Genomic DNA, 25,236 nt, shown 5'->3' on the forward strand with positions numbered 1-25,236 from the left:
GGGCTGAGACAACGGTGTGTGTGTGTGTGTGTGTGTGTGTGTGTGTGTGTGTGTGTGTGTGTATGTGTGTACATACACTGATCCTCTTCTCAGTACGGCCACATTGAATCAGTTTCCCTTTCTGCTTTCACTCTCACTTGTTTCATTGGTCTATTAAGGATGGGCGGCATCGCTTGACTTGTTAGGGATGCCAGGGACTGATTCTGGCCTTAACAATGCCATGGCAGTCCTGTTCCCAGGTCCTATGCTTGCGGGCCTCATTCCCACTCTGGGAAGTTTCATTCTGGTCGGACGATTGGACAATGAACTGCGATGAGACCTCTCCAAGAACATTCTAGCCTTTGGGAACATCTTTTCGGGGACCCTGGTTGATTTCCAACATCTGCACTTGCTGACGGGGTGGATTCTCTCTGTAATTTCCAACTCACTTAACTCACTTTTTGTTTTGTTTTGTTTTTTTTTTTGTTTGTTTTTTTGAGATAGGGTTTCTCTGCAGGTAGCCCTAACTATCCTGGCACTCACTCTGTAGACCAGGCTGCCCTCGAACTCAGAGATCTCCCTTGCCTCCGCCTCCTGAGTGCACGGGCCACCAACGCCCGGGTGTCTACTTGAGCTCACTCTTTAACTCCTTGGGAATCGTTTGTTTCATGGTCGTGAATGGAGATGGACGACACGGGGATGCCCAAATCCTCCAGCTTCGCTGGGGAACAGCCCTGATCTGCTGACGACTCCGTGCACCCAGCACCGGAGAAAGCCCAGAGGCGTTGGCGCGTCGCCCTCCTCACCCCCAGGGGGCGCCAGCGGCGGGGAGCCCGCTTCCTTCTCCCTTAGCCGCACGCCCTCCTTCGTCGCTTGGCGGCGGCAGCGGCGGCGGCCCCAGCCTCGACGCCCCGGTCGCGTCAGAGCGGCCCGGCAGCCAATCAGGACTGTCCATGTACTAGCGGGGGCGGGGCCGCCGAGGGCGGAGGGAGATGGCGGCGGGGGCTAGGTGAGGTGTCGGCCGTGGCGAGGGGCTCGGGCGCGGGGGGTTGGGGGGGGACGCGGAGCGATGGGCCGCGCCGGCCGCCGGGGCGGATGAGACCCCCCCGTCGCGCCGCGGCGGTGGGCCGGAGGGCGGAGACGGTGCCCGAGCGCCACGGGAGTATGACGGGGCTGTACGAGCTGGTGTGGCGGGTGCTGCACGCGCTGCTCTGCCTGCACCGCACGCTCGCCTCCTGGCTCCGCGTTCGCTTCGGCACCTGGAACTGGCTCTGGCGGCGCTGCGGCCGCGCCGCCTCCGCCGCGGTCCTAGCGCCGCTCGGCTTCACGCTCCGCAAGCCCCCGGCCGGCGGCAGGCACCGGCGTCCGCACCGGCATCGGGCCGGGCGCCCACCCACCCCCGGCTGCGCTGGCGCGCGGACGGCCGGTCCCTGCAGAAGCTGCCGGTGCACATGGGCCTGGTGGTCACCGAGGAGGAGCAGGAGCCCAGCTTCTCGGACATCGCGAGCCTCGTGGTGTGGTGCATGGCGGTGGGGATCTCCTACATTAGCGTCTACGACCACCAAGGTGAGGACGGGTCCCCCGGGGGGAAGGGGAAGTGGGGGGTGGCAGGGACGCTTTCCGCGTCTCAGGACTACACGTCTGATTGACTGGTTGGCTCCCGGTCGCCTTGCGAGGCCGCCGCCCTCCAGGCCCTGCGAGTTTAGGTGGCTCTGGGCCCTCAAGTCTCAATCACAGGGCCGGCGCTTTCGAGGAAGGGAGATGAGTTTTATTGAACGTTGACCAAGTCTTTGGATTTGGTTGTGTATTTTTTTAACACTTAAAAAAATACTTACTATATTCCGTTGAGGTAGATGGTATCTATTTGGCTTTGTTTCACGAAAGAGGGAGCCGACATTCAAACATTCAAAACCATAAACTGATTTGCCCAAGGTCACCAAAGTAGTAATGGGGAAATCATTGTAACCAGTCTGTGCGTTCTTCAAAGTGTCTCTTGAAAGGGGTTCAGTGCATTCGTCTTAAGTACAACTGGGCAGTGGAGGGCTTATACATGAGCTGTATCGTAGGTGTTCCAGATGAGCTCTTGGAGTTAGATGGCATTTGAATTGAGTTTTTGAAAAGCATGATTTAGAGAGGCCCAGAACACGACGCTGCTCCGCTCTCTCAAAGCCTGTGATCATTTATCCTCAGTGGCCAGTACAATACTGCAGTTGTCTTCTGTAAGTTCTGATCGAGGCAAGGAATTTCACCATAGCCCTGTTAAGTACAAAATTCAACACTTAACTTCATGGCCACAAGCCTAAAGCACTCTGCCAGATGTATTCCTCGGAACCTTGCCTTCCTCTTGTGTGCTCTCAGGCCGGCGGCGAGAAAGGCACACACTAGGTGATGGATGACGTTTGGGGAGTAGAGTTACTGCTAGAAAGGAGAGAAATTCTGGACAGAGGAACTTGAGAGTTGGTGGAGAGGAGATGAAATTTGAGCAGGGCATTGAAGAATAGGGGAGAGAGTGAGTGGAGGCTCCCAAATGTCAGGCTTGAGTTGCAGTCAATCCTTAAGTGCAGTGGTATTTCCTTGAGGATGTGGTGATAAGGATGAGTTAGGAAGGTTGATATTTCAGGAAAGAAAAACGACTGTTTTATTCTTGGTTCAATAAATTGCCTGCGTGCTCTAGAGAAGCCCCTTGAGTTTTACCTTTAAATCTTTATCAGCTAGATATTTAAGTGCAGGGTTTGGCTAGGGTAACTAGTAATCACTGACTGCTTTATCATCGTTCTCCTAGCTACTACCAAGGAGTTTTGTTCCATGGGAGCCTGCCATCTGAGATGATGATGTGCCCTATAGGGTAAAGCTTAATATATCCAGAGACTGACAGTACAGAACTTGCTAAAGACTCAAGAGACCAGCAGAAGTCAGGAGACTGTTAGGTAACACAGTCCTTGCCTAAACCAGTGCAGTCAGTAGTGTGGGATATAATTTGGCAATAAAAAAAAAAATGGAAATTAAAGCTGTTAAGTAATGTGCGTTGACTTATAATCCGGTAGGAAGGGAAAGCTATGCCAAGTCGTTGGACACGACTGCGTCCAAGCAGAGATTACACTGCCATCACACTTCCTTGTTCCTGCAATTCCTGTTAGTGCGTTTCTGATGTGACTCAGGTCCTGGATCATATGCTCTTAGACGGAAAATGATTGGCAGTGAGAAGAAGTCAACTGAACCAAGTTTTGACGAGAACCGAGCAGAGATGGGAGGGACGATTTTACTGAATGGGCTTCAAGGATTCTGTGTGCTCCTATAAAAGCATTTTTAAGCGATAATTTCATAGTTTGAATAAGAGAGATGCCTGCTGTACATAATGCAGGCTGATAAATAAATCACAAATGACAGCTGAGTGTGAAAGACTTCAGGGAGAGAAAGGGGGAAATTCCCTTAGACGCGCTGTTCCCACCATGGGGCTCTGGGAAGAGGGAAAATGACATTTGCATTGGAACTAGCAAAAGCAGATAGGACTTGAGCACTCTCCTGCCCCTGTGTGTGAACTGGAAAGGCCACCTCTTTGGTAAGCTTTTGATAAGATTTCACTTGGCTGGAGTCTTGGGAACAGTGAGTGGAACAGGTAAGTTTCCTGAGCAGAATGTCAGAGAAGAAGGTAAGCTGAATGCTTAGGCAGCTGTTTTGCTTATGTGGTTTTGTGGAACTCCGTCCCAGAGTTCGGTGTTTTAAAATAGTTCTGTGTCCACTCAGTTGAGTTGTGCCGTTTCCTTGGGGTCACTTACGAGGCTTGCAGTCAGGTAACCGGCAGGGGCGCAAAGGCTGTCATTGTGTGTCACCTGTTGGTGTAATGGTTGGATAGAGAGGAGATGGTTGTCTGTCGGCTTATGGATCCCACATGGCTACCCTGGGCTTCCTTATATAATCGAGGCCTCAGAATTATCAGAGTGCCTCCAGATCAGGTGTTCCCAGAGGCACACCAAAGCAGCAAGGCTTTAGGGCCTGGCTTAAGCAATCAGTCACACATCTGTCTTGAGTGAAGGAAGTGGATTTGACCTCTCCTCGGTGGGGAAAATGGCCTGTGCCTCAAGATAGAGCGGAGGGGAGTTGATAGCAGCCACCTTGGAGACAAGCTTATTGATTAATTTCCCCCTCTTCTACATGTCTTCAACCTCAAGTCTGTGTTTAATAACATTCATTCTGATCATGATGGGTTTTAGATGGTTGTTAGTCCTTGGACTAAAATACCCGTAGATATTTACATACTTTGAAGTGTCTTTTCCTGTGAACTGATGGTCTTTCTTGCTTGCTTTTGTAGAGAGAGGCAGGGTCTTGGTAGGCTGGCTTTCAACTTAAGGTTCTCTTGCCTCAGTTTCTCTAGTGCTGGGGTTACAGGCAGGCTTGTGTCCAAACCTGGCTTGTTTTGATTTTATTTTATTTTATTTTTAATATAATGAGCTCTTCCTTTGCTGCCCAAATCTGTGGACTTAGATGATTGGGTGTTAGCTTCCCTAAAGCTGGGACTGTAGGTTCACCCCATAGCCACAACAAAACACATTTCGAAGATGCTTTATATATATTAATTTTTGGTAGATCCCTGGGCCTTTGGCAAGTTGAACACTGTAGCACTGAGCTACTCAGTTAAGCCCTTGTACTTTTTTATTATACTTGTAAACTTTTTTTGATTATGATTAATTTCTGCTGTATTCATTTATTGGGAATTGAGGTTTTCTTTGATTATTCAGGAATTTTTCAGCTCACAGTTCTCATAAGGAGAATTGACTTTTGTCTACATGGTTATGATTTAGGAAATGATTATGATAGGGATTGTGTTAAAAACTGTTTCTTAATGTATTTGGTGTAACAGTCTTGGGGCTGTTATGCTTTCTTGTGTACACTTGAAGTACACAGTGCTCCACATTGTCTGCATGGGTATTGTTCCCATTGCCCAATTGTGTTGGTACCATTCTTTTTGTTGAGAAAAGCTTGAGAAGGAGTCCTTGGAATGTTTATAGGAAATACTGATTCATCACACTTACTGATCAGCTGAATTAAGATAGTCCAACCTGGGCATCTCTATTTTTATCAAGCCACTTGTATGGCGCTTCTGCACACTGGAGTTTGACCTTAACATAGAGCAAAAGCTTCTCTGGCACTTGCCTTATGTAAAATTACTCATGGGCTGGAGCTGGAGCCGAGTGGATATAGTACTGAGGTTCTACATGCTTGTGCGCGCGCGCGCGTGCGCGCGCGCGCGCGCACACACACACACACACACACACTTCATCTTTCACATTGTTCATGTGTAATGATAATTTGGGGGTAGTTTTTTTTTTTTTTTTAATTATAAATTGAAATGAGTCAGCAAGATATTTTCTGTATGACATCCAGTGACCAGACATCAAAAATACTTTCTTTCTGCTTCTATCCCTTTACTTGTAAATCTGTTCTGTGCAGTAATTTTGGGGTAATGATTTCTCACACTTGCCCTGATGGGATCTGCCATTCCAGTCTTCTCAGCCTACTTCTCATAGTGTCTGTACCTTTTATCACACCGTGTTTAGGTTTCTTTCTGTCACCTCTTTTTCTCTTTTTTGAGAGCCTGGAGTGCTCACTTTTTCTTCTTCTGTTTTTGGTTTTTCAATACAGGGTTTCACTGTGTAGCCATAGCTGTCCTGGAACTCACTCTAGACCGACTGGCCTTGGACTCACTCACCTCTTCTTCCCTAGTGCTGGCATTAAAGGCATGCACCACCGCCCAGCTCACTCTAGCTCTGATTGTTTTGAGTCTACCCTTACCTCCAGCTTGTGTCTCTTGCCACATCACCTCCTGTTAGTCCGTCTTGCTTGTCTTACTCTGTTCCTCGATCTCCTTAGAACGTTGGGGACCTCTAAAAATAATTCTCTTTTCTCAGTGTGTGTCCGCACTTGACGTTTATAAATCAGAAGCTCCATGGATGTCATCTCGACTTTTCCTTTTTGTTTCTTTCGGGTATGGCTGGGTGTTAAATGCCTGCCATCGTTAGGCAGTACACATTCTTTGACTCCAGAGAGGGAGGGCTGTGATTCCCTCACACAAGCATAAGGAACTGAGTTGCAGCTTTTGTTTCCCAAGAGTGAAACCTAGAATCCAGGAAAGTAAACTTAAGTCTGTTCTAGTTTGACCTATGACATAGATACTAGCAGGAGATATATAACTCTTTTTTTAAAAAAGTATTTATTTATTTATTTGTATTTTATGTGCATTTTATGTGTATTTGCCTGTATGTATGTCCATGTGAGGGTGTCGGATCCCCTGGAACTGGAGTTACAGTTGTGAGCTGCCATGTGGGTGCTGGGAATTGAACCCTGCTCCTCTGGAAGAGCAGCCAGTGCTCTTAACCCCTGAGCCATTTAGTCAGCCCCGGTATAACTCTTAATAATGATTGTTCTCCTTATGTTGAATTACAGAGGTGTCAGATGTATTGAAAGTCCAAATACATGCATGATTGTATTTGATGTCCTAAACAGTGTATCTGGAGTGGTTCTGTTCCCTTGTTTAGAAACTCATGGAAGAGAACCTGTGTCCCTGCTCTTCACTCTTTTCTGGAATTCTGCATTTATCTCACCATCCTGTGTTGTTCTAGTCTTGTTTTTCTTGCAAAGGACTCTACCAAAATCCTATCATTGTTTTTTTTTTTTTTTTTTTTTTGAGACAGGGTTTCTCTGTAATTTTTTTTGTTCCTATCCTGGATCTCTCTCTGAAGACCAGGCTGGCCTCGAACTCACAGAGATCTGCCTGACTCTGCCTCCCAAGTGCTGGGATCAAAGGCGTGGTGCCACCACCGTCCAGTCTATCATGGATTCTTAGAGCAGCCCCGCCTCCTTGGGTAGGCTCTTTGAGTTATTTCATCCCTGTCTTGCTTTGAGAGGTTCTGTTCTGCTTTGTCTTTGGATGTGAGGAATGATTTTTGTTCTCAGTCCTCTTCTATTAAACCATAGTGCTAGATCTATGAATTAAGCCTTTGAAGAAAAGGTTTATTATTTTTAATTAGTATGTGTACTCCTTAAGTGGAGGTGTTCTTGGAGGCCAGAGAGGGCATTAGACCCCTGAAGGCAGAGGAACAGGCAGCTGTGAGCTGCCTTGTGTTGGTGCTGGAAAGGGATCTTGAGTCCTCTGCAGCAGCAGGACATGCTTTTACTACTGAGCTATCCATCCCTTCAGCCCCATCTATTCAATCTTAATAGTAACAATTTTTGTTGTTGTTAAATTCTTGAAGAAAATATTGAGCTGTTTGGTATGGAGGTGTGTGTGTGTGTCACAGCACATTCATGGAGGTCAGAGAACAGCCTGAGCAGGAGTTGATTCTCTTATTCCTCCATGGGAGGCCCTGGGGGATTGAACTCAGGACTCTGGGCTCAAAGACAAGTGCCTCTCTGGCTGGACCATCCCGCTATTCCCTTTGTTCAATTCTTACTGTGTGGTGCATGCTATACAAAAATTCAATAGTTCTAAAAGATTTCCAGCTCAAGAAACAGAGAATCAAAAAGCAAGATACATATCCCCTAAGGAACCAGGTCTAGAATTTGAGCCACATTTTATTTAAAAGCTTTTGTTCTTAGAACTGTTAGGTTATTGTCATCATTTAGAGAACAGACAGTAGTCACTTTATGGACTGACTATATTGTATCATCTTCAGGTCATGGTATCATGGCACTGACATACAGTGATAGAAACCTCCTGAGAAGCATTTAAGGCAGGTAATTTTCCTTATCTCATCTAAATGGTCACACTAGCTATTGGACGCATGTTTAATTACTGCACTTTAACTATGGAGCACATGAATCATTTGTCAGATAAGCAGAGCTATGCATTCTTGTTTTCAGAACATGCAACTTTAGCTGGAGGTGTTGCTGGGGGGTGGGGTGGGGGAGTTCTTGCCTCATGTGTGTCAAGCCCTGTGCTCAGTCCCCGATGTTGATGAAAGACAGACAACTTAAATCAAATCAAATGTGCAGCTGGGACTGAGAAAGTCTGTGTGTCTTCTTCCACTTACATACTTGTGTTGGGGGCCATAGAGCCATTACAGGAAGCTGTCAGTGCCCGTTGGTTTCCTTGTTATAGTATGTTAATGTTCTAGCATAATTGTTGATCTGGGAGGTGTCCCGAGGCTCTCCATTAAAATAAAATAGTTTAATGACTTACCAGGGTTTGTGTTTATGACTGTGGCAGTCACGTAAAATTTTAGTTTGTTTTTTCTTCATTTAAAATAATTGTACTACTAAGTACATGTTTTCTTCTCCCATGATTCCCCTCCAGTAGTGTGATAGTTGTGTGTTACAGAGGTTAAATGAAGGTAACCAACAGGTAATTTACTTAGGTCTCTAGTTGATAAAAAATGCATTCAAATGGAGGGCATTGTACATAAGGAAATAGTGCTTGAATTGCATAGCTTGGAGGAGTGGATAGCTAGGAAGACTATTTAGTGTTGAGTTTCTTTGTCCTGAGAATCCTTTTTGCTAGCTGTTTCTTAAAAGGTCTGCTTCTACAAAAGGAACAATTGTAAAAATTTTCTGTTAAATGTCTCTTTTAAACGTCATTTTATAGGTTTGATTATACATTTCACATGAGTTTTGAAAGAACCTTTAGGAAGTATAGGCAAGATTTGTTGAAAGAATACTTGTTTAAATTTGTTGTTCCCTGATTCTCTTCATTTGGTAAGGTGCTTATGTCGTGGCTTATTGCTTAGTGTTCACATGCTTGGGCGTATGGGTGGGCTGAATTTTGAGACCTGAACATGATCCTGGAATGTCATTGATGTCTCAGAGCAGAGATTTTAGAAGACCCCAAAGGAGCCTGAGAACTGTGTGTAATGGGTAGATTGGTGGACTGAATTCTGTTTGAAATGTTTCTGTAGCGCCATGATTACTTGGATTTCTCGATGCACATCTGTATCTACTGTGTCTCATGCCTGGCTTCTCTTTTGTTTCCCTTTAAATGTGAGCTGTATGCAGGTCTGCCTTTCACCTCCGCATGGCCATGAACAGCTGGGTAAATGGAATATGGGCAACTGAGTGCTGTCTCAGGTGATTGTCAGCATCGCTGTGTGTTGACATGCAGTTTGTACCTCTAGCCCCCATTGCTTCATAACTTCAGATTCTGTATCCAATATTACATGTCCAAAACATTGCTATTGAACACCCCCCCCCCTAATCTGCCGTCTCATATTTTTCTCCATCAACTGAATATTTTCTTCCATTTTGTTGAAGTTGTAGTCTGCCATCAGGCTTTTAGTCTCTTATGGAGTATGTCTGAAATGTCCCACTTATATTGGTGTTATCTGCCCTGCCCAGATTTCAGGGCCATCATCTTTCACTTGTGTTACTACACTAGCCCCCCATTAGTCTTTATTTAGATTCTGGCCCCTCTACAATTCATTCTCACCTACCAGCAAAGTAATTTTCTATGGCAGCATGGATTGAGGTTAAATACAGGGCCTGTGAATACTCTACCACTGAGCCAAGTTTTTAGCTCTTAGTTTTTCTGAGAAAGCATCTCACTCTAGCTCAGGCCAACTTTGGACTCACTGTGTCGCCTAGGTTGGCCTTGAACTCAAGATCTTTCTGCATCCCAGTCCTAATGTTATAGGTAGGTATACACAACCTTACCTGGCTGTGATCTGTTTTATTTTTAAATAACATCATTCAGACTCTGAATAAAACCCTCTAGTAGATCCCTACAGTACTTGGAATGCTAAATTCACTACCAGGAGTAATGGGCCTCCTTATGTTGAGTTCTTTTCAATGTCTCTAGTCTCACATAATATCCCTGTTCAGTTTTATCTCTGTTGCTGTAATAAAGCATTCTGACCGAAAGCAGCTCAGGGGAGGAGAGAGTTTATTTGGCTTATACTTACAGTTCACAGTCCACCGCTGGGGAAGTCTGGGCAGGAACTCAAACAGAAACCAAGGCGAACACTGCTTGGTGGCTCTGTCACAGCTCATGCTTAGCTACCTTCTTAGGACCCAGGACCACTGCTTAGGGAATGGTGTCAGCCACAGTATCTATTAACAATCAAGACAGTCTCCCACAGCCATGTCCACAGGTCAGTCTCATCTGGGTGACCCCTCAGTTGAGACTTCTCACGTGACTCTTGGCTGTGTCAACATGATAATTAACTCAGCTGGGACAGTCCCTCTTTCCACTTTCCTGTTACTGCTCAGAGTGGTACTCTTCTTTCCTTAAGAAGATGAACTCTGAATGCTGAGAGAATATACATCAGAGCTATCTCTGTGATAGCCGTCTGCTGAGGAAATCCTGATTTATTGGTTGGTTGATGTGTGGTGCTGGGATTTGAACCCAGGGCCGTAGAGCATGCTAGGCAAGTGCTCTACTTCTGAACTACATTATCCAGTCCCAGAAATACCAGCTTCTCTACTTTGAGATCTGAATAAAATCAGCCAAAACATTTTTGGTAAAATACCAGGATTGAGATATTCATGAGCCGGGAACAAGGAAGGATGCATTTTGTATCAGTGACAGAGCACAGAAGAGCTGCTTCCCGCGTGTTCCAGGAGTGCTGTGTGTGCACACGCACCGGGGCACATCCGAGTGCTGTGTGTACACACGCACCAGGGGCACATCCGAGTGCTGTGTGTACACACGCACCAGGGGCACATCCGAGTGCTGTGTGTGCACACGTACCAGGGGCACATCCCAAAGCAGAGCGGGTGTGTTTGGATGGGTGAGGGGAGGAACGTTCCAGTGTGTCATGGTGGAAAGTCAGGGAACATTCTGTTGCTGTCTAAACTTTGTGCTTAGTTTTTAATACCACAGTTACAAAGTTTCTTAGAATATAAAAAGACATGCATTTGGCTCCCAAAGTTCATAGTTCATTTTACCAAGAAAAACACACACACACAGTCACCTGTTTTTTTCTGAGATGCAGCTTTCCTAGCATAAAATTTTATCTTTCATGGAAATTAGAGGTGTGTGTATGTGCCTTGTGTAAATGTATGTGTGTTTTCAAAGATTACTCTTTCACTAATCTTTTCTGTTTGTGATAACTTTCTTTTGGGAGATCAAGCCTTTGTTGTACGATTAACAGAAACAGAAATTCCTTTTGTCATTACAGAACTTCCATTTGAGTCCTAGGTGACCCTGCAAGAAGAACACTTGTAGTTAGACTTCCTTTGGGACCGTCAGCTCCCCAATAATGACACAGAGACTTACTATTAATTATGAAAGCTTGGCCTTAGCTTAGGCTTGTTCCCAACTAGCTCTCTCTCTCTCTCTCTTTTTTTTTTTTTTTTTCTGGAGCTGAGGACCGAACTCAGGGCCTTGCGCTTGCTAGGCAAGCACTCTACCACTGAGCTAAATCCCCAACCCCCAACTAGCTTTTAGAAATTGACCTGTTTCTTTTAATCTATGTTCTGCCACGTGGCTTTTTACCTTTTCTTCATTCTGTATGTCCGACTCCCTCTGTGTCTTGCTGGCATCTCTCACGTGCCTGAATTCATCATGAGTTCCTCTCTCTGCCTGGAAGTCCTGCCTCTTTTCTCCTGCCTAGCTATTGGCCATTCAGCTCTTTAGTAAACCAATCACAACAACACATCTTCACACAGTGTAAACAAATATCTCACAACAGATACTTGTTTGCCCTGTGAACCTTCTCAAGCCTTTAAAAAAACTACGGAAAAATAATTACTTCTGTGGCTGTTATAATTCTCTGTTGCTGTGATAATACTGTGTGACAGACATACTTCCTTCAGCAAGACCACACCTCTGAAGTGTCCTCAACAGTGCCACCAGTTGAGGACCATGTGTTCAAATACATGAGCCTGTGTGGGACATTCTCATTCAAAACACCACATGCTATATTCGAGGTTTTTCAAAAGTTAATACTTGTTGGCTTTTGAGACAGCCCAGCAGCTAAATGGGATTGCTGTTACACCTGACAACCCGAGTTGCCACTCCAGAACCATTTCAGTGTGGAAAACATCTCCACCAAGTTGTCTTCCAACTTGCCTAAACATGGCAGGTGCAGCCCTCCATCAAGCACACACAGCACCAGGGATAATGGATACTGAATGAGTAGTAATTTAGACCTAGATTTCAGATCAAATCCTTCCACACCTAGGGACAACTGTTTGACCACCCTGAATCTACCTATTTCCTCTTCGTTAAAGGATAGAGTTCTCTCTCTCTCTCTCTTGGCTGTTGTCATCTTGCTGTGTAACTCAGGCTGGTCTTGAATTCTCAGTCCTGTGCCATAACTTCCTAAATGCTGGGATTATAGTCATGCACCACCGGGTCTGGTTAAAGTAAATGGTTAAATTATAGTACTATATTCTGCTTTCTCAAAATTGTATTTTCAGATGGGTTTTCCTTAAATTGGTTAAATCCAAATGGTTATGAATGCTCACCTTCTTTTTCATTCCAACATTCTTGGATCAGTCAGTTTAGGTTGTAGAAGGCAAATAGGGAGGATTATGAAATGAGAAAAAAATTTCCATGTACTCTGTGCTATTACTTGAGAAATTATGTGAGTCAAGGCCAGCCTTCTGTCTTACTGCCTTTCTTGTGTATTATGTGGTGCATGTGTAGACTTTGATTGCCAAAGAGAATTGTCAGCTAGTAATACTCATATACTTTATGGATGGAATGAAGCCATAGAGTGATCAGCTATGGGGGTCAGCTGTGCAGCACTAGGATTAATTTTCCTCATAACCTGTTTCATGTAAGCCTCAGACAGAAGCTATATAGTTTATATTTCAGCGGTTCTCTGACCAGCTTAGCCTAGAGCAAGGCTCTCTCTTTCTGCGAGTCCGGATCGACCATTCTGCCTTGTAAATTCTGCATGCAATCAGAAAGTGTCTGCGTGTATTGTGAGAGGTTCCTGGAAAGTAAACTTTCCATTCATGCCCCTTCAGGCGTTGTTAGTTGGCACTTCGTGCACTGATAATTCAATTTATTAAGTAAACATTGAACTCCTGTTATATGGAAGGAGACTTGGGGGAAAGAAATGAACAAACTAGAAATCCACAGGAAAGAATACATGGTGGAGGTGGTTGGTTAAGTTAATGCTACTTTAAAAAGTGTGATATTAAGTTTATTAAGGGATTTGAACACAGTCCTTGTTAATTGGGCGAAGAATGGGGCACTGGGAAGGTCTCAGGAAGGAAGTGACACTTTAGCTGCCCTGTAAAGAATTGGAAGAATTGAAGTTCATGTAAAGGGTAGGGTTGGGGTGACTACATCTGTTTGCGGAGCCTAAAGTAGTTCCAGTTTTGTTGATTATAGAGCTGCAAAGAAATAGGTTGATTTCTTTCCTAAACATGTATTATTTCTACCATTTGCTGTGGAAGCATAGACAGCAGTGTTTATGTTGAGTGGTTTACTGCACTGTGGAACTATTGAAGACACTGAAGTTGGAGCGTGCCAAGATGCACCCAAAGCTGAGTAATTTGGTAACCTAGTGAAACATTCTGGAAGGGGCAGGGAAGCTTGCTGGAAGGTACTTGTCATAAAGAAGGCTGCATGATGGGAACTACAGTGGTAGTGGACAGACAGAATGAGGGTGTAGAAACCGTGGCTGTAGCGGAGTCTGAGATCTTAGCTTTCTAGTGGGCATGAAGATGGAAATGCTGCAGAGTGAAGAGGATGCCTGGGTGACTGGGCAGGTCACGCTGCCTTTAGAAAGAGAACCGTTAGCTTTCCCACCCACCTCATCCGTTTATAGTTCTCACTCTGCCGCTTTTCCTCCATTCCTTATCCCCAAATGCATAAAACTTACTTTTACAACACATCCTCTCCTGCTTTGTGATGAAGTCTTGGCCTCAAGTCATAGCCCAGGCTGTTCTGAAATTTAGGATATAGCCCAGGATGGCCTCAAACCCACAGTGATCACGCTTGTTAGCTTCCTTAAGTGCTGGGATTACAGATGGAAGCTACTGTGCCCTCCCGCCCTCCCCCAACTTGTTCTGAGAACCCCCCCCCCCCGCTGCCTCGAACTCACAGAGATCTGCCTGTCTCTACTACCTCTTCTCCCTTCTCACATTTACTTGTTACAGAACTTGGAGGTAAAAATTGGTTGGAATAAACTGGATGTGTTAGGAACAAAACAATCATGTTAATGTAAAGGTATTCATGCTGTTTTGTTCATCATGAATACCTTTACATTGACTTTATAGAGATTCCTCATTATTTTATTAGGCTTCTTGGCATACTTTTAATATGCACCCTAAATTTTGCCCTCTCCATTTTATCCTTGTTTTGCCCCCTGGTGGATTTAAGGATTTCTGAGTGACTAAACTCGAGGAGAAGCCTGTGGGTGGTGAGAGAGGGCGGAGGAATTCTCTCCATTTGGGGAGGTAAGAGGACTGGTCTGGACTTCGTCCTAGTAGATATTGAAACTCTTATAATATTTGAATGTTTGTATTAGATATTTATCTGGTCTTTGAAGTGGCACGGATATTTTTGTATTATAAATATGAGGTTTTTGACTTGTATTTAATGGCATCTGGAGCTGTCCTTGCTTAAGTTTGCCTGTTTTTAAAGAGGATTTCCTTTACTTGTAATCCCATGGAGTGTGCAAGTGTGAATGCAGATACTCACAGAGTCCAGAAGAAGACATAGGCTCCCTTGGAGCTAGAGTTGCAGATGATTGAGCTGTCTGATACGGGAGCTGGGAACGCACTTGGGTTTGCTGCAAGAGTAGTCTGTACTCTTCACTACTGAGCCACCTCCCAAGACCCTGCGCACTCTCTGGTAGAGTTTGGCAGTTCCTTCGGTTGTCCTCTGACATTCTCATGCATATGCTGTGGCAGGCATGTGTGGGCTCATGCCCGTGGCGGGCAGACAGGCAGGCATTCCCACCCAAATAAATAAGTTAATTAAAAAAAAAATCTGATTTTCTGCTACCTAGTATAAAAGCCATGGGATTGTCGTCATTCACCTCTTAATGTCATATTCTCTATACTAAGTTGTTTATAGTAGTCTTTAAACTGAATTATGTGTGGGGTCCTGTAGTAATCTGTTGCTTGTCTATACATTACTTGTAAATTGTTGGATACCTGTTGGGCAAACAGTATGAAATAAAAATTCAGAGTCTCATCTCACTCTTTTTCTCCTAACATTTGCATCAGCAGCCTTTGTGTGTATTTTGCACATTCCAGACTCCACGTTGTCTTAAGCATTTTCCCCATCTAATGACCTCTCTCTAGGGATCTTTTTAATTTCCTAGATTGTTTAGCTCAAATCTTGCTTTGAAACATTGCTTCACTCTGTCTGTCTGTCTTGTCTGTCTGTCTGTCTCATCCATCCATCCATCCATCCATCTATCTATCTATCTATCTATCTATCTATCTATCTATCAATCATCTATCTACCTATCCATCCATCCATCCATCCATCCATCCATCCATCCATCTATCCATTCATCGTGTGTGGGGCAGTGAATGTGTGCCAAGGCATATGTGTCGAGGTCAGAGGCAACTGTGGGAATTGACTCTTTCCATCATGTGGCTTTTGGAATTGAACTCACAGCAAGCACCTTTGCCCACTGTTGAGACATTCTGTGGGCCCCCAAGTTTTGCTTCTAGTAAGCCTTCTTTCATTGGAAGACATTGCTTTTTATTAGTGCTTGTCTTAGTTGTGAAGAGACACCATGGCCATTACAACTCTTATAAAGAGGGAAGCATGGCGGCGTGCAGGCAGACATGCTACTGGAGAGGCAGCTGAGAATCCTACATCTGGGTTGACAGGCAGCAGGAAGGCAAGTGAGCCACTGGGCTTGGCTTGAGCCTCTGAAGCCTCCGAGCCCACCCCAGTGACACACTTCTTCTGACAAGGCCACACCTGCTCCAACCAGGGCACATGCCCCAATCCTTTCAAATAATGCCTCTCCCTCTGAGCCTATGGGGGCCGTTTTCATTCACATCACCACACTACTGTTATGTGGATGAGTCCAGCTTGCTATTTGCATGCAGCTGATCCTTTCCCTTCTCTCCCATCTCCTCCCTCCTCCTCACCTCCTCCTCTTCTTTTTAAGTTAGATCATTAGATGGGTGCTACATAGTTTCCTTCTTTTTTTTCTCTAAGGGATGTGGTGGTCACTAGCCTTAACTTCTGTGCATGATTAGAAGATCAAAAAACATTGTATTTTTGTACTTGGGTTTAAATTTTCTAAGTTTTGTGTGGTTCTGCTGCTTCCTCTGGATCATTGACTGCCTTGGTTCCATGAGGAGGAGGGAGCAGAAGCAGGAAACTGGTTTCAGATGGCTGTGGATATGACAGAGATAGCCCTCTGGGAGATGACTTTGGCAAATCAGCTCAGCTTTCTTCCAGAATATAGAGAATATGTAGGATTGGGAAGCCTGGGGACAAACCCTAATTTGCATTAAGTGGCAGGCTCCTATCATAAGGCTGAGTTAGTCCTACAGCAAAGCTCCTAGTTCAAGTCTTAGTTACCAGGTGTGCAGCAGGAGGAAAGAAAGACTTCCAGCGGGGGAACTGTGCCAAGGGTCATGATAGAGATAAATCAGGCATCCAGGCTTAGAGACAGCTTTCAGAGAAGGTCAGGCCTCTGTGCTTAGGGAGATCTCCAGATAAAGGCAGGTAGAGAGCAGGAAGTCTCACTGCAGCGGGGGAGGGAGAAATCCTCCATGTTACCCAGCTTAGAGAAAGCTGCCAGCCTATGGTAGGCTGCAGCCTCTGACCATCAGGGCCTCCCAACAGTTTTGCTCTTATTTTATTCTTTACTTTGTGCATAATTTATACTGCTTTCTCTTATTATAAAACAAATCAAATTGAGGCAGTAGCATTTCATGTATATAATAAATCTGTAGAGAAAAGAAGTTAGATTGGGAGTCAGGAGTAAAGACATTCTTATTCTTAGACCAGCCCTTTCAGGACACTGGATTTCAGTTTCTTAGATGTAAATAAAAGTTTCAGGGAATGGGTCTCTTAAAATTCCTTCTTGGAGGCCGGGCAGTGGTGGCGTACGCCTTTAATCCCAGCACTCGGGAGGCAGAGACAGGCGGATCTCTGTGAGTTCGAGGCCAGCCTGGGCTACCAAGTGAGCTCCAGGAAAGGCGCAAAGCTACACAGAGAAACCCTGTCTCGAAAAAACAAAAAAAAACAAAAAAATTCCTTCTCGGGTCTTAGCCTGTCGTATTCCCATGTTCACATTGCTTCCAAGTAGCTAAGCTGTTTCTGACTGAGCCTAAAGCCAGACTCCTTATTACCCAGCTCTGCTGTAGTGTTTCCCTTGTAGATCTAGTTTGAGACTAGTCATTACTGCTTTATTTGAAATGGGTTCAGTTTTGGGTCTAGTATTGTATCCACAACAAACATCCACTAGTCATTGAAGAGTATCACCCAACCTGGTTGTGATCTATTTGCTCTTTTGAAGGTATTTTCAAGAGAAATAATTCCAGATTGATGGATGAAATTTTAAAACAACAGCAGGAACTTTTGGGCCTAGATTGTTCCAAATACTCACCAGAGTTTGCAAATAGTAACGACAGAGATGATCAAGGTAAGTGAGTGTGGGCAGTTGTGCACATGACCATTGGAAGAGTGTGTTTGTGTTTCAGGGCAGATTCTGTCACATTTATAATTTATTTTGCTCTGTTAGTCCTTATCAGTTATCTTGATAGAAGATAATATTCAGAAAATGATAGAATATCAGTTGACATAGAAATGAATCCATGTTAAAGAGTTTATTTAACCACGTAGACTTTATGCCCTGTGAACAGAGAAGCCCCAAAACAGATACATTTATAATAGTAAACTTAGTGAGTGCATAAATTGATGCAGAACTGGTTTTTCTGTAGGGTGATAGAAAAGAGTAAGTCAGACTTCTGCCTTGTTGTCAGTTTGTAGAGTCTTAACAGTTCTAAAGCAGCTTCCGGAGTCAGATCGGCTTATGCACAGCGCACCCACACTCCACTGAAGCATAGTTTCCTTTGTCTGAACTTTTCTTTGATGTTACTACTAAATTGACTATGAGTGCAGATGGCATCTTTAGATAAGCAAAAATTGTAGCTAGCCTCTTGTAGAGGGTTTACTCACTATATGCAAAGCTACTTTTAGGATTTGGAGAAGGTGGTATATAAAAATAGGCACCACTGTGACCTGGGGTGCATGGCCCCTCTCAGAGAGCATAGCAGGTGTGTTTGGATACCGACACTGAAGGGTTTGACTGGTTCCTGCTCATCACAGTTGTATCTTTATTTTGGTCTGAACTTGCTTCATAAAACTGATGTTTAAGTAAATATGGAAGAGTGTGTTCTAAATATTGTCTTGTCTGTTTTTTCTCTAGTTTTAAATTGCCCTTCAGCAGTGAAGGTGCTGTCCCCAGAAGATGGAAAAGCGGATATTGTGAGAGCTGCCCAGGACTTTTGCCAGTTAGTAGCTCAGCAGCAGAGGAGACCCACAGATTTGGATGTAGATCTGCTAGACGGCTTACTTAGTAAGTCAGGAATGTTTCCCATTGTGTCTCCCAGAGACACAGAGGAAAGAGAATATTTCGGGTCTTTTCATTCTATACAATCTGATTTACCTGGCCTGGTGGCTCACGCCTTTAATTCCCAGCATTCAGGAGGCAGAGGCAGACAGATATTTGTGGTCCAGGCTAGCTAGCTAGGGCTAAATAGTGAGACACCGTTTTGCGGGGAGGCTTTTATTGCTGTACCCCTTACAGTTCTGACAGTTAATGACCCACATGTGAAAATGATTTCACACTGTGGAACTTATCCTGGTACTTAAGATGAAGATTTAGTAAGATGCTTTGAGTATGTGTGTGGGCACCTGGGCAGCCGTCAGGATAGCTGTCTGGAAGTGCTTCTCTTCTCCACAGAGTGAGTGTGAGTAGTCACCAGGCTTGCTGGCAGGTACCTTGCCCCACTCACCATCTTGCTGGGTCAAGGAGGGTTTTTGAGGAACTTTTCTCTTTAATGTGTCGTCCTGGAAGACGGGTTTCAGTGTGCTGTCGCTCTTTTCTGTCCCTCCGCCACTGCTTGTCCCTTTTGAGTCTACAGTCTTTTACCCATGCCTCTGTTTTGTGTTCACTCTGTTTGCTATGCAGAGAAACCATTGGGTGTGCTGTATGTCACTAAAATACAGCACTACATGTAAGTGCGCGTGCACACACATACACACACACACACACCTCCACCTCACCATACTGCTGGTGAAAGTCTTTGGTTAGTTTTTTCGCTTTGGAGTCCCTTTAGGAACCTTTTGCTCTGACCATGGTTCTTCTTACTAGCATTATCTTTAACATTAAAAAAAAAAGACAATCTTTCTAACAAATTAATGTTCATTGATGGCTTCTGTAACCATGTGATGATATGAAGGCACTGACATTTCATTCATCACCATAGAATGTTACTTCCCTTACGTACTAATCATGCATTTTCTGCCTCAGTTTTCCACTTAGCTCTTGATTCTGGTCTTCTGCCCTAACTTGCTACCTACTTTTGTTGACTGCTCACCTCTTACTTTCTGTCACTGGTTAACTGTTTGGGCTCAGGGAGTAGCAGACATTGTAGGACTGTTTCATCAGAGTTACTGAGATAGTGGCCATTTCTTGGACATTTGAAGCCCAGTTAGAGAGGAATTTGTGGATATGTCCTAAATGGTAGCCTGGGGTGGCCTGTAGATGGCCTTCAGGCAGCACGTTGGGGAGTTATTGAAGTGGTGAGCCAAGGGGCTGCAGGGCTTGTTAATTTATAATGAAAATGTTTACAGACTTCAAGAAATTATTTCTTTTTTATTTTATTATTTTTTGAGATTACTATTTCCCCCTCTCCTTCCCTCTCTAAATCCTCCGTGTTACCCCTCCACGCTCTCTTTTAAATTCATGGGGTTTTGCATCAGTTGTTGTTATACATACCCCTCCCACTGTTGTTACAACGCCCCTCTCCTCAACACGACCTGCTCAGCTGTGGACTGTTATTTACATGCATGTTCTCAGGGTGACCGTTGGTACTGGGTAAGCAGTCAGTGTGCTTATCCCCAGGGAGACCGTCTCTCCTCTCAGTGGTCCTTCTTGGCTGTAGTTCTTTGTGCAGGGTTGAGCTCATCGGCTTCCCCTGTGCATGCACTCCAGCATGTCTGTTGTCCTTGTTTGGCTCCTGATCAGGCAGGTGTGTTGTTGAGACTGTGTGGATGTAGCTCCTCACATTATTAGAGCCACACTCTCACCACAGATGCTCTCGTCCTCTTGCTCTTACACTCTTTGGTGTAGGGTTTAAACTTCATTAACTGATAGGATATTACCAAGCGCTTTGAACACCACCACTCCCTTTTCTACTAATCTGTATTTTGCCACGTGGCCTTGGTGTTACCCGCCTGCTGGCATCTTGTTCTTTGGGCGGCTGGGTGGCATCTGCCTCGACTCCTCCCTTCTTTCTCCCTGTATTCCATTTGGCTTTCCCGCCTAGCTACATTCTGCCTGGTTATAGGCCAAATCAACTTTATTTATCAACCAATGAAAGCAACACATATTCACAGCATACAGAAAGACCGTCCCCCAGCACAGCCACACAAAGACAGGCATGCAGGTGGTCACAGCAGTGTTATCAAAAACTACAACAAAATGTCTAGCAACTGGTGAGTGGATCAAATGAGTTATATCTACAGAACATACTACCACCCAACAAAAGACTAAAGAGTAATGAAGTACTAATGCATTAAACAAACCTCAAAGGTCTTAGCTTATTGGGTGTGGGGGCCCACAGAGGTTTCTCTTTAAGGCTGCTTGAGCTCTAGGGAACACTGAAACATTTATATTGCCTAGCTAGGAATTGGTCTTCCAGGTTCCTTAGCTATAAAATACGGGCATGGAATGAAAGGAGGTAGATACTATTCTTCCTTCTTTTCTTTTTGTTTTTGTTTGAGATAGGGTGTCACTGTGTAGACCAGGCTGGACTCAAACTCACAGAGATCCACCTGCCTTCACCTCCCGAACATTCTTCTGTCTTTTTTTTTAAGATTTGTTTTTATTAAAGTTTTTTTTTTTTTTTTTTTTTTTTTTTTTGTTAAAGTTTATTAAGCATTCAGATAAGGCTTCAGATAAGAGAACAGACAAGGAAGCCTAAGAAGCCACCTAATTGATAGATTTTTGCCCTTGTCATGTTTGTGTATAAATGGTACATGTCAATTTGATGTGTGTCTTTATTCCCAAGGTTCACATGGTTTCCCTGATCCTGACTTAGTGTTGAAGTTTGGTCCTGTGGACAGCACATTAGGCTTTCTTCCCTGGCAAATCAGATTGACTGAGATCATGTAAGTACCTGAATGTGTATGGTCTTCTTCTTTGATCCAGCGCTGTGCTAGATCTGATGGCAATACCTCAGCCTTCTCTCAGGAGCTTAAGTCTGAGTGGACAGTAAAGGCTGGGACTGTGCAGATGTTTGATCTTGACATTAGTTATCCTAGGGGATTGAGAATGAGCATTATCTGAGTGCTGGAGTTGTTGTTCCACAGAAAAAGCAGGAGTCCCCTGAGGCCTATGATAGTGATAGAAGTTTTGTACTGTAGTAACGGTAGGAAGCATAGTGAGTGGGAGGGAAGCAAAGAGAAGATAGGATGTTTAAAGATGCGGGGCGCTGGCCCTGTGCAGTGACAGTGTGAATGAGAGAGGAGGTCCAGGGCTTGCTTCCGAGTCTGCATGGTTTTAATAACAAAATGAGTAGACTGGGAGTGGGAACAGGTTGAACCTGGAAGTAGCACAGGAATGGTGACTTTGGAAGGTTTATTTAGCTGTTATGGCTAGAGTTGGGTTGGAGAAAAGATAAAGTAAAAAGACAATTGAAGGGGCCATACCTATGATTTTGGGATAAGTATAATGAAGGGAATGAAATTATTTACAAAGAACAGGGTTTGTAGACTCTTCCTAAAATGGCCAGGAAATAAATACCTTAGTTAAGTCTTTCAGGTCATGAAGTATCTTTTTCTACTTAACTAAACTTTGCCCAACTCAGCAAGTACAGCTAAATAATCACAGATAACACATGAACAAATAGGTATGACTGTTATTTATAAAAATAAACTGTTAACTTGGGGAGAAGGAACAGGAGGTCAAGGTCAGCCTGGGCTACATAGTGAGTTCTGGACAAGTCTGAGCTACCAAGTGAAACCTTGTCTAACAAACAAACAAAACACATAAGCAAACGACGACAGACTGCTATTTGTTGACCTTTGATTTAGAATAAAAAAGAGGTGGTTTTGTTTTGTTGTTTTAATTTTATTTTTTCTTAGACATGGTTTCTCTGTAGTCCTGGCTGTCCTGGAACTCACTCTGCAGACCAGGCTGACCTTGGAACTCACCGAGATCCGCCTGCCTCTGGGGTCCTGGGATTAAAGGCATGTGTCACATGCCCATTTAATGTGTTACTTTTTAAAGTGGGGATTTTAGTGTAGAGTTGAGGATTAAATAGCTCAGGTAACAGATACCAAGCACATGACAGTTGTACATTGTACCTATGTCTACACGTTTGTCCCAGTGCGCATACTTTGTTGAATTTTGTCTGCATTTTTGTTTCCTCCAGCAGACTAAGCATCATGATGTCAGCTAAGGCATCGCAGTCCTAAACTGAGCACGCTAAGAGGTGTTCACAGTCTCTCAGACACTGAGGGTAGTGCCCACAGTGCTGAAGACCGGGAGATAGGGCCGTCGATAGAACGTGCAGGGAGACAGGGGTGCTGGAGGCTCTGCTCGTTTGTTCGTTTCCATCTATTTATTTCACATCCCGGCCTCAGCCTCCCTCAACAAGGGAAGGTTGGAGTTTTAAGGGGGACAAAAAGCGAATTTTAGGAAGAATACCATTAAGTATTGTTTGAATAGAGATGGTAAGACAAGGTTGGCAGCAGGCATTATTTTCATTTGATGTTAAGATTAGAAGGGTAATCTTCAAAATTCCTGACAGATGGAGGAAAGACAGAGAACCATAGGGTCAGGCAGGAGCTCTTTTGTTGTAGGGCAGGGTGTGTGTGTGTGTGAGTGTGTGTGTTTTGAATGTGACTGGAACTCTAAAAAGATTGTGGCTTTTGTAACCTGACTCTGTGTTTGGCCCTTACTGTTTTGAATTTCCAAACCTCATTATTAAGCCGTTTAAAGTTGAGGGCTTTTTCATGTCAGTTTTTGAAAATTGTGTAACGTATTTAAAGGAACCCTCGTTGTGTGTTCATACTGCCTCTCTCCTGCTGTCTTCACGGTGTAAGGCTCCTGGAGTAGTTGGCAGCAGTGGGTTACACATTCATTTATTGCTTGCTCACTGTACTGCTTTGTTACTATGTGCGAGTGCCTGGCTTCCACAAACTGTTGACAGTACCGACCTTACTGTGACCACGCAGAGTTCTCAAAGTGCATTTGAGTACATTATCGATACACAGATTTTTAACTTTAACAAAGGTTTTTGCGTTAATAAATTGTGACTATTTTTGCTTGAGCTGTCTCACAGTGAGTCTGACTGAAACATTGAGCCTGTTCTGCGCATAAGTGGCCGTTTTCTGCCCCTAACTTCCTTTTGGACATCTGATCTAATTCTCCCTCCTTTGTTCCCTTTCCAGCTCTTTGCCTTCTCACCTAAACATCAGCTATGAGGACTTTTTCTCCGCCCTTCGTCAGTACGCAGCCTGTGAACAGCGTCTGGGGAAGTAGTGGTTCCTGCTCGCATCACATGATTTCAGACTTGGAGAAAAGGACCCAATTGACTCTGATGTTTACAAAGTACCTATAAAACCTTGTACACACCTAGTTCATATTCCTCCTAATTTATCAACAAACACAAAAAAGTGTCTTACTTGAGAGTGAATGAGTGTGTGTGTGTGTGCGCGCGTGCGCGCGCGTGCGTGCACGTGTGTGTATGGAGATAAATTTATAAATGGGGCACATTGGAGAATGGAGTACACAGTTCAAGCACGTAGGGGCCATGTCTTAGGAACTGAGATTTCTGATGTAAAGGCTTCAGCTCCTGCTACTTCTCTGTTTTTGTGGGGAGTACAGGCAGTGAGTAGAGCTGGCTTAGTTGTTTGTGGTGGGAGGGGATGGTTTTTGTTCAGTCTTTATAGTGACCAAACTTTAATCTCTAAGAATAATATATTGATCTACTAGTGGAAGTATTCTCATTTTTGAGGGACATTCGGAGAGTCGGGATTGTTGACATGTTGAAAGTTTGCTCACCTGCAGAGCAAAGGGAACCTCCTCAGTTTTCCGTCCATTTCATTTCATTATAGTGAGCAGTGTGACCTGAGAGTATTGCTCTGGCGTCTGAGTTGTAAAGATCATTTGAAAAAAAAAAAAAAAAACTTACAATATTGAAGTACAGAATACAAAAAATTTAAATACTGAGTTAGGCAGTCAAAAACCAAAAAAGTGAATAAATGATCATCTTAAAGATGGAAAATTTTCTAAGAGGACAGTTTTGATTTCCTTGTGTGAAGAGTACTGTGTTCTATAGTACCCAAAGCATTTATAAAGAAATGCTTTTTATTTCAAATAAACATTTGAGAGAAGTTACCAAGGCAGCTCTTTCCCTCAAAAGTAGCCCACCCCTCCCCCGAGTGCTCCTGGGCTTTTCTTTGTCCAGTAAATCTCAGTGACAACCTTGCGTATGATTAAGTAGGATGGAGGCCTGTATTACCAAAGTCTGGGGAGCATAATTTACTTGATTCTATGTTCTCTTGAATTCTAGAGAACAGCACTGGTTCTGACAGAATTGAATTCTCGATAGATGTTTAATGTTTTTCCACTGATAATCTCTGGATGGAAAACATTCTTTATATTTGATGGACAGTTTTCAGAAAACTTCAATCAACAAGTGTGTACGAGTCATGTACATCCAGAATAGAGCAGTTTAAATACTAGGCCTCAGAAATCTGAAAACCAGCAAAGAATGTGGGTTTGGAAAGTATGGTCTGGAATTGCCTATCAGATTCTGAAGAATCCGTGTTTCAGCTTTGGATTACAAACCCCATTTATGATTTTTAAAATATACTTGAAATAAAATGATTAAAATGAATTTTGGTCCGGTGACATTACTTTGCACTTCAGTTTTTTTTTGTACAAAATTTTAAAGTCTTAATTTATTGCCAAAATGTTGTGTGACGCTACAGTGTATTTAAAGGTTATTAGAGAATTCCCCCTTTCTGTTCCCTGTACTGTGATCTGTGTTCCTCTGGTTTTATTCCTCCATCGGGGTTGGGGTAATTTAAGGCAGTTGAACACCTATCGTAAATGTGATAGATATAAATACAGACCTTCTGGGGTATGTGCA

At 43.9% G+C, this 25,236-nt stretch overlaps 1 protein-coding gene across 1 annotated transcript; it reads left to right on the forward strand.

Moving 5' to 3' along the window:
* The first annotated feature begins 1,029 nt into the window (after positions 1 to 1,029).
* On the forward strand, positions 1,030 to 25,000 carry Nus1 (NUS1 dehydrodolichyl diphosphate synthase subunit). Its single transcript, XM_028894946.2, is given in 6 exon segments — positions 1,030 to 1,363; positions 1,366 to 1,545; positions 17,364 to 17,489; positions 18,276 to 18,425; positions 21,145 to 21,244; positions 23,531 to 25,000. Coding segments are annotated over 6 exon segments (936 nt in total). The 5' UTR covers positions 1,030 to 1,074; the 3' UTR covers positions 23,622 to 25,000.
* Positions 25,001 to 25,236: the final 236 nt, after the last annotated feature.

The sequence above is a fragment of the Peromyscus leucopus genome, chromosome 8a (genome assembly GCF_004664715.2).
Source record: "Peromyscus leucopus breed LL Stock chromosome 8a, UCI_PerLeu_2.1, whole genome shotgun sequence".
In the NCBI taxonomy this organism is placed as follows: Eukaryota; Metazoa; Chordata; class Mammalia; order Rodentia; family Cricetidae; genus Peromyscus; species Peromyscus leucopus.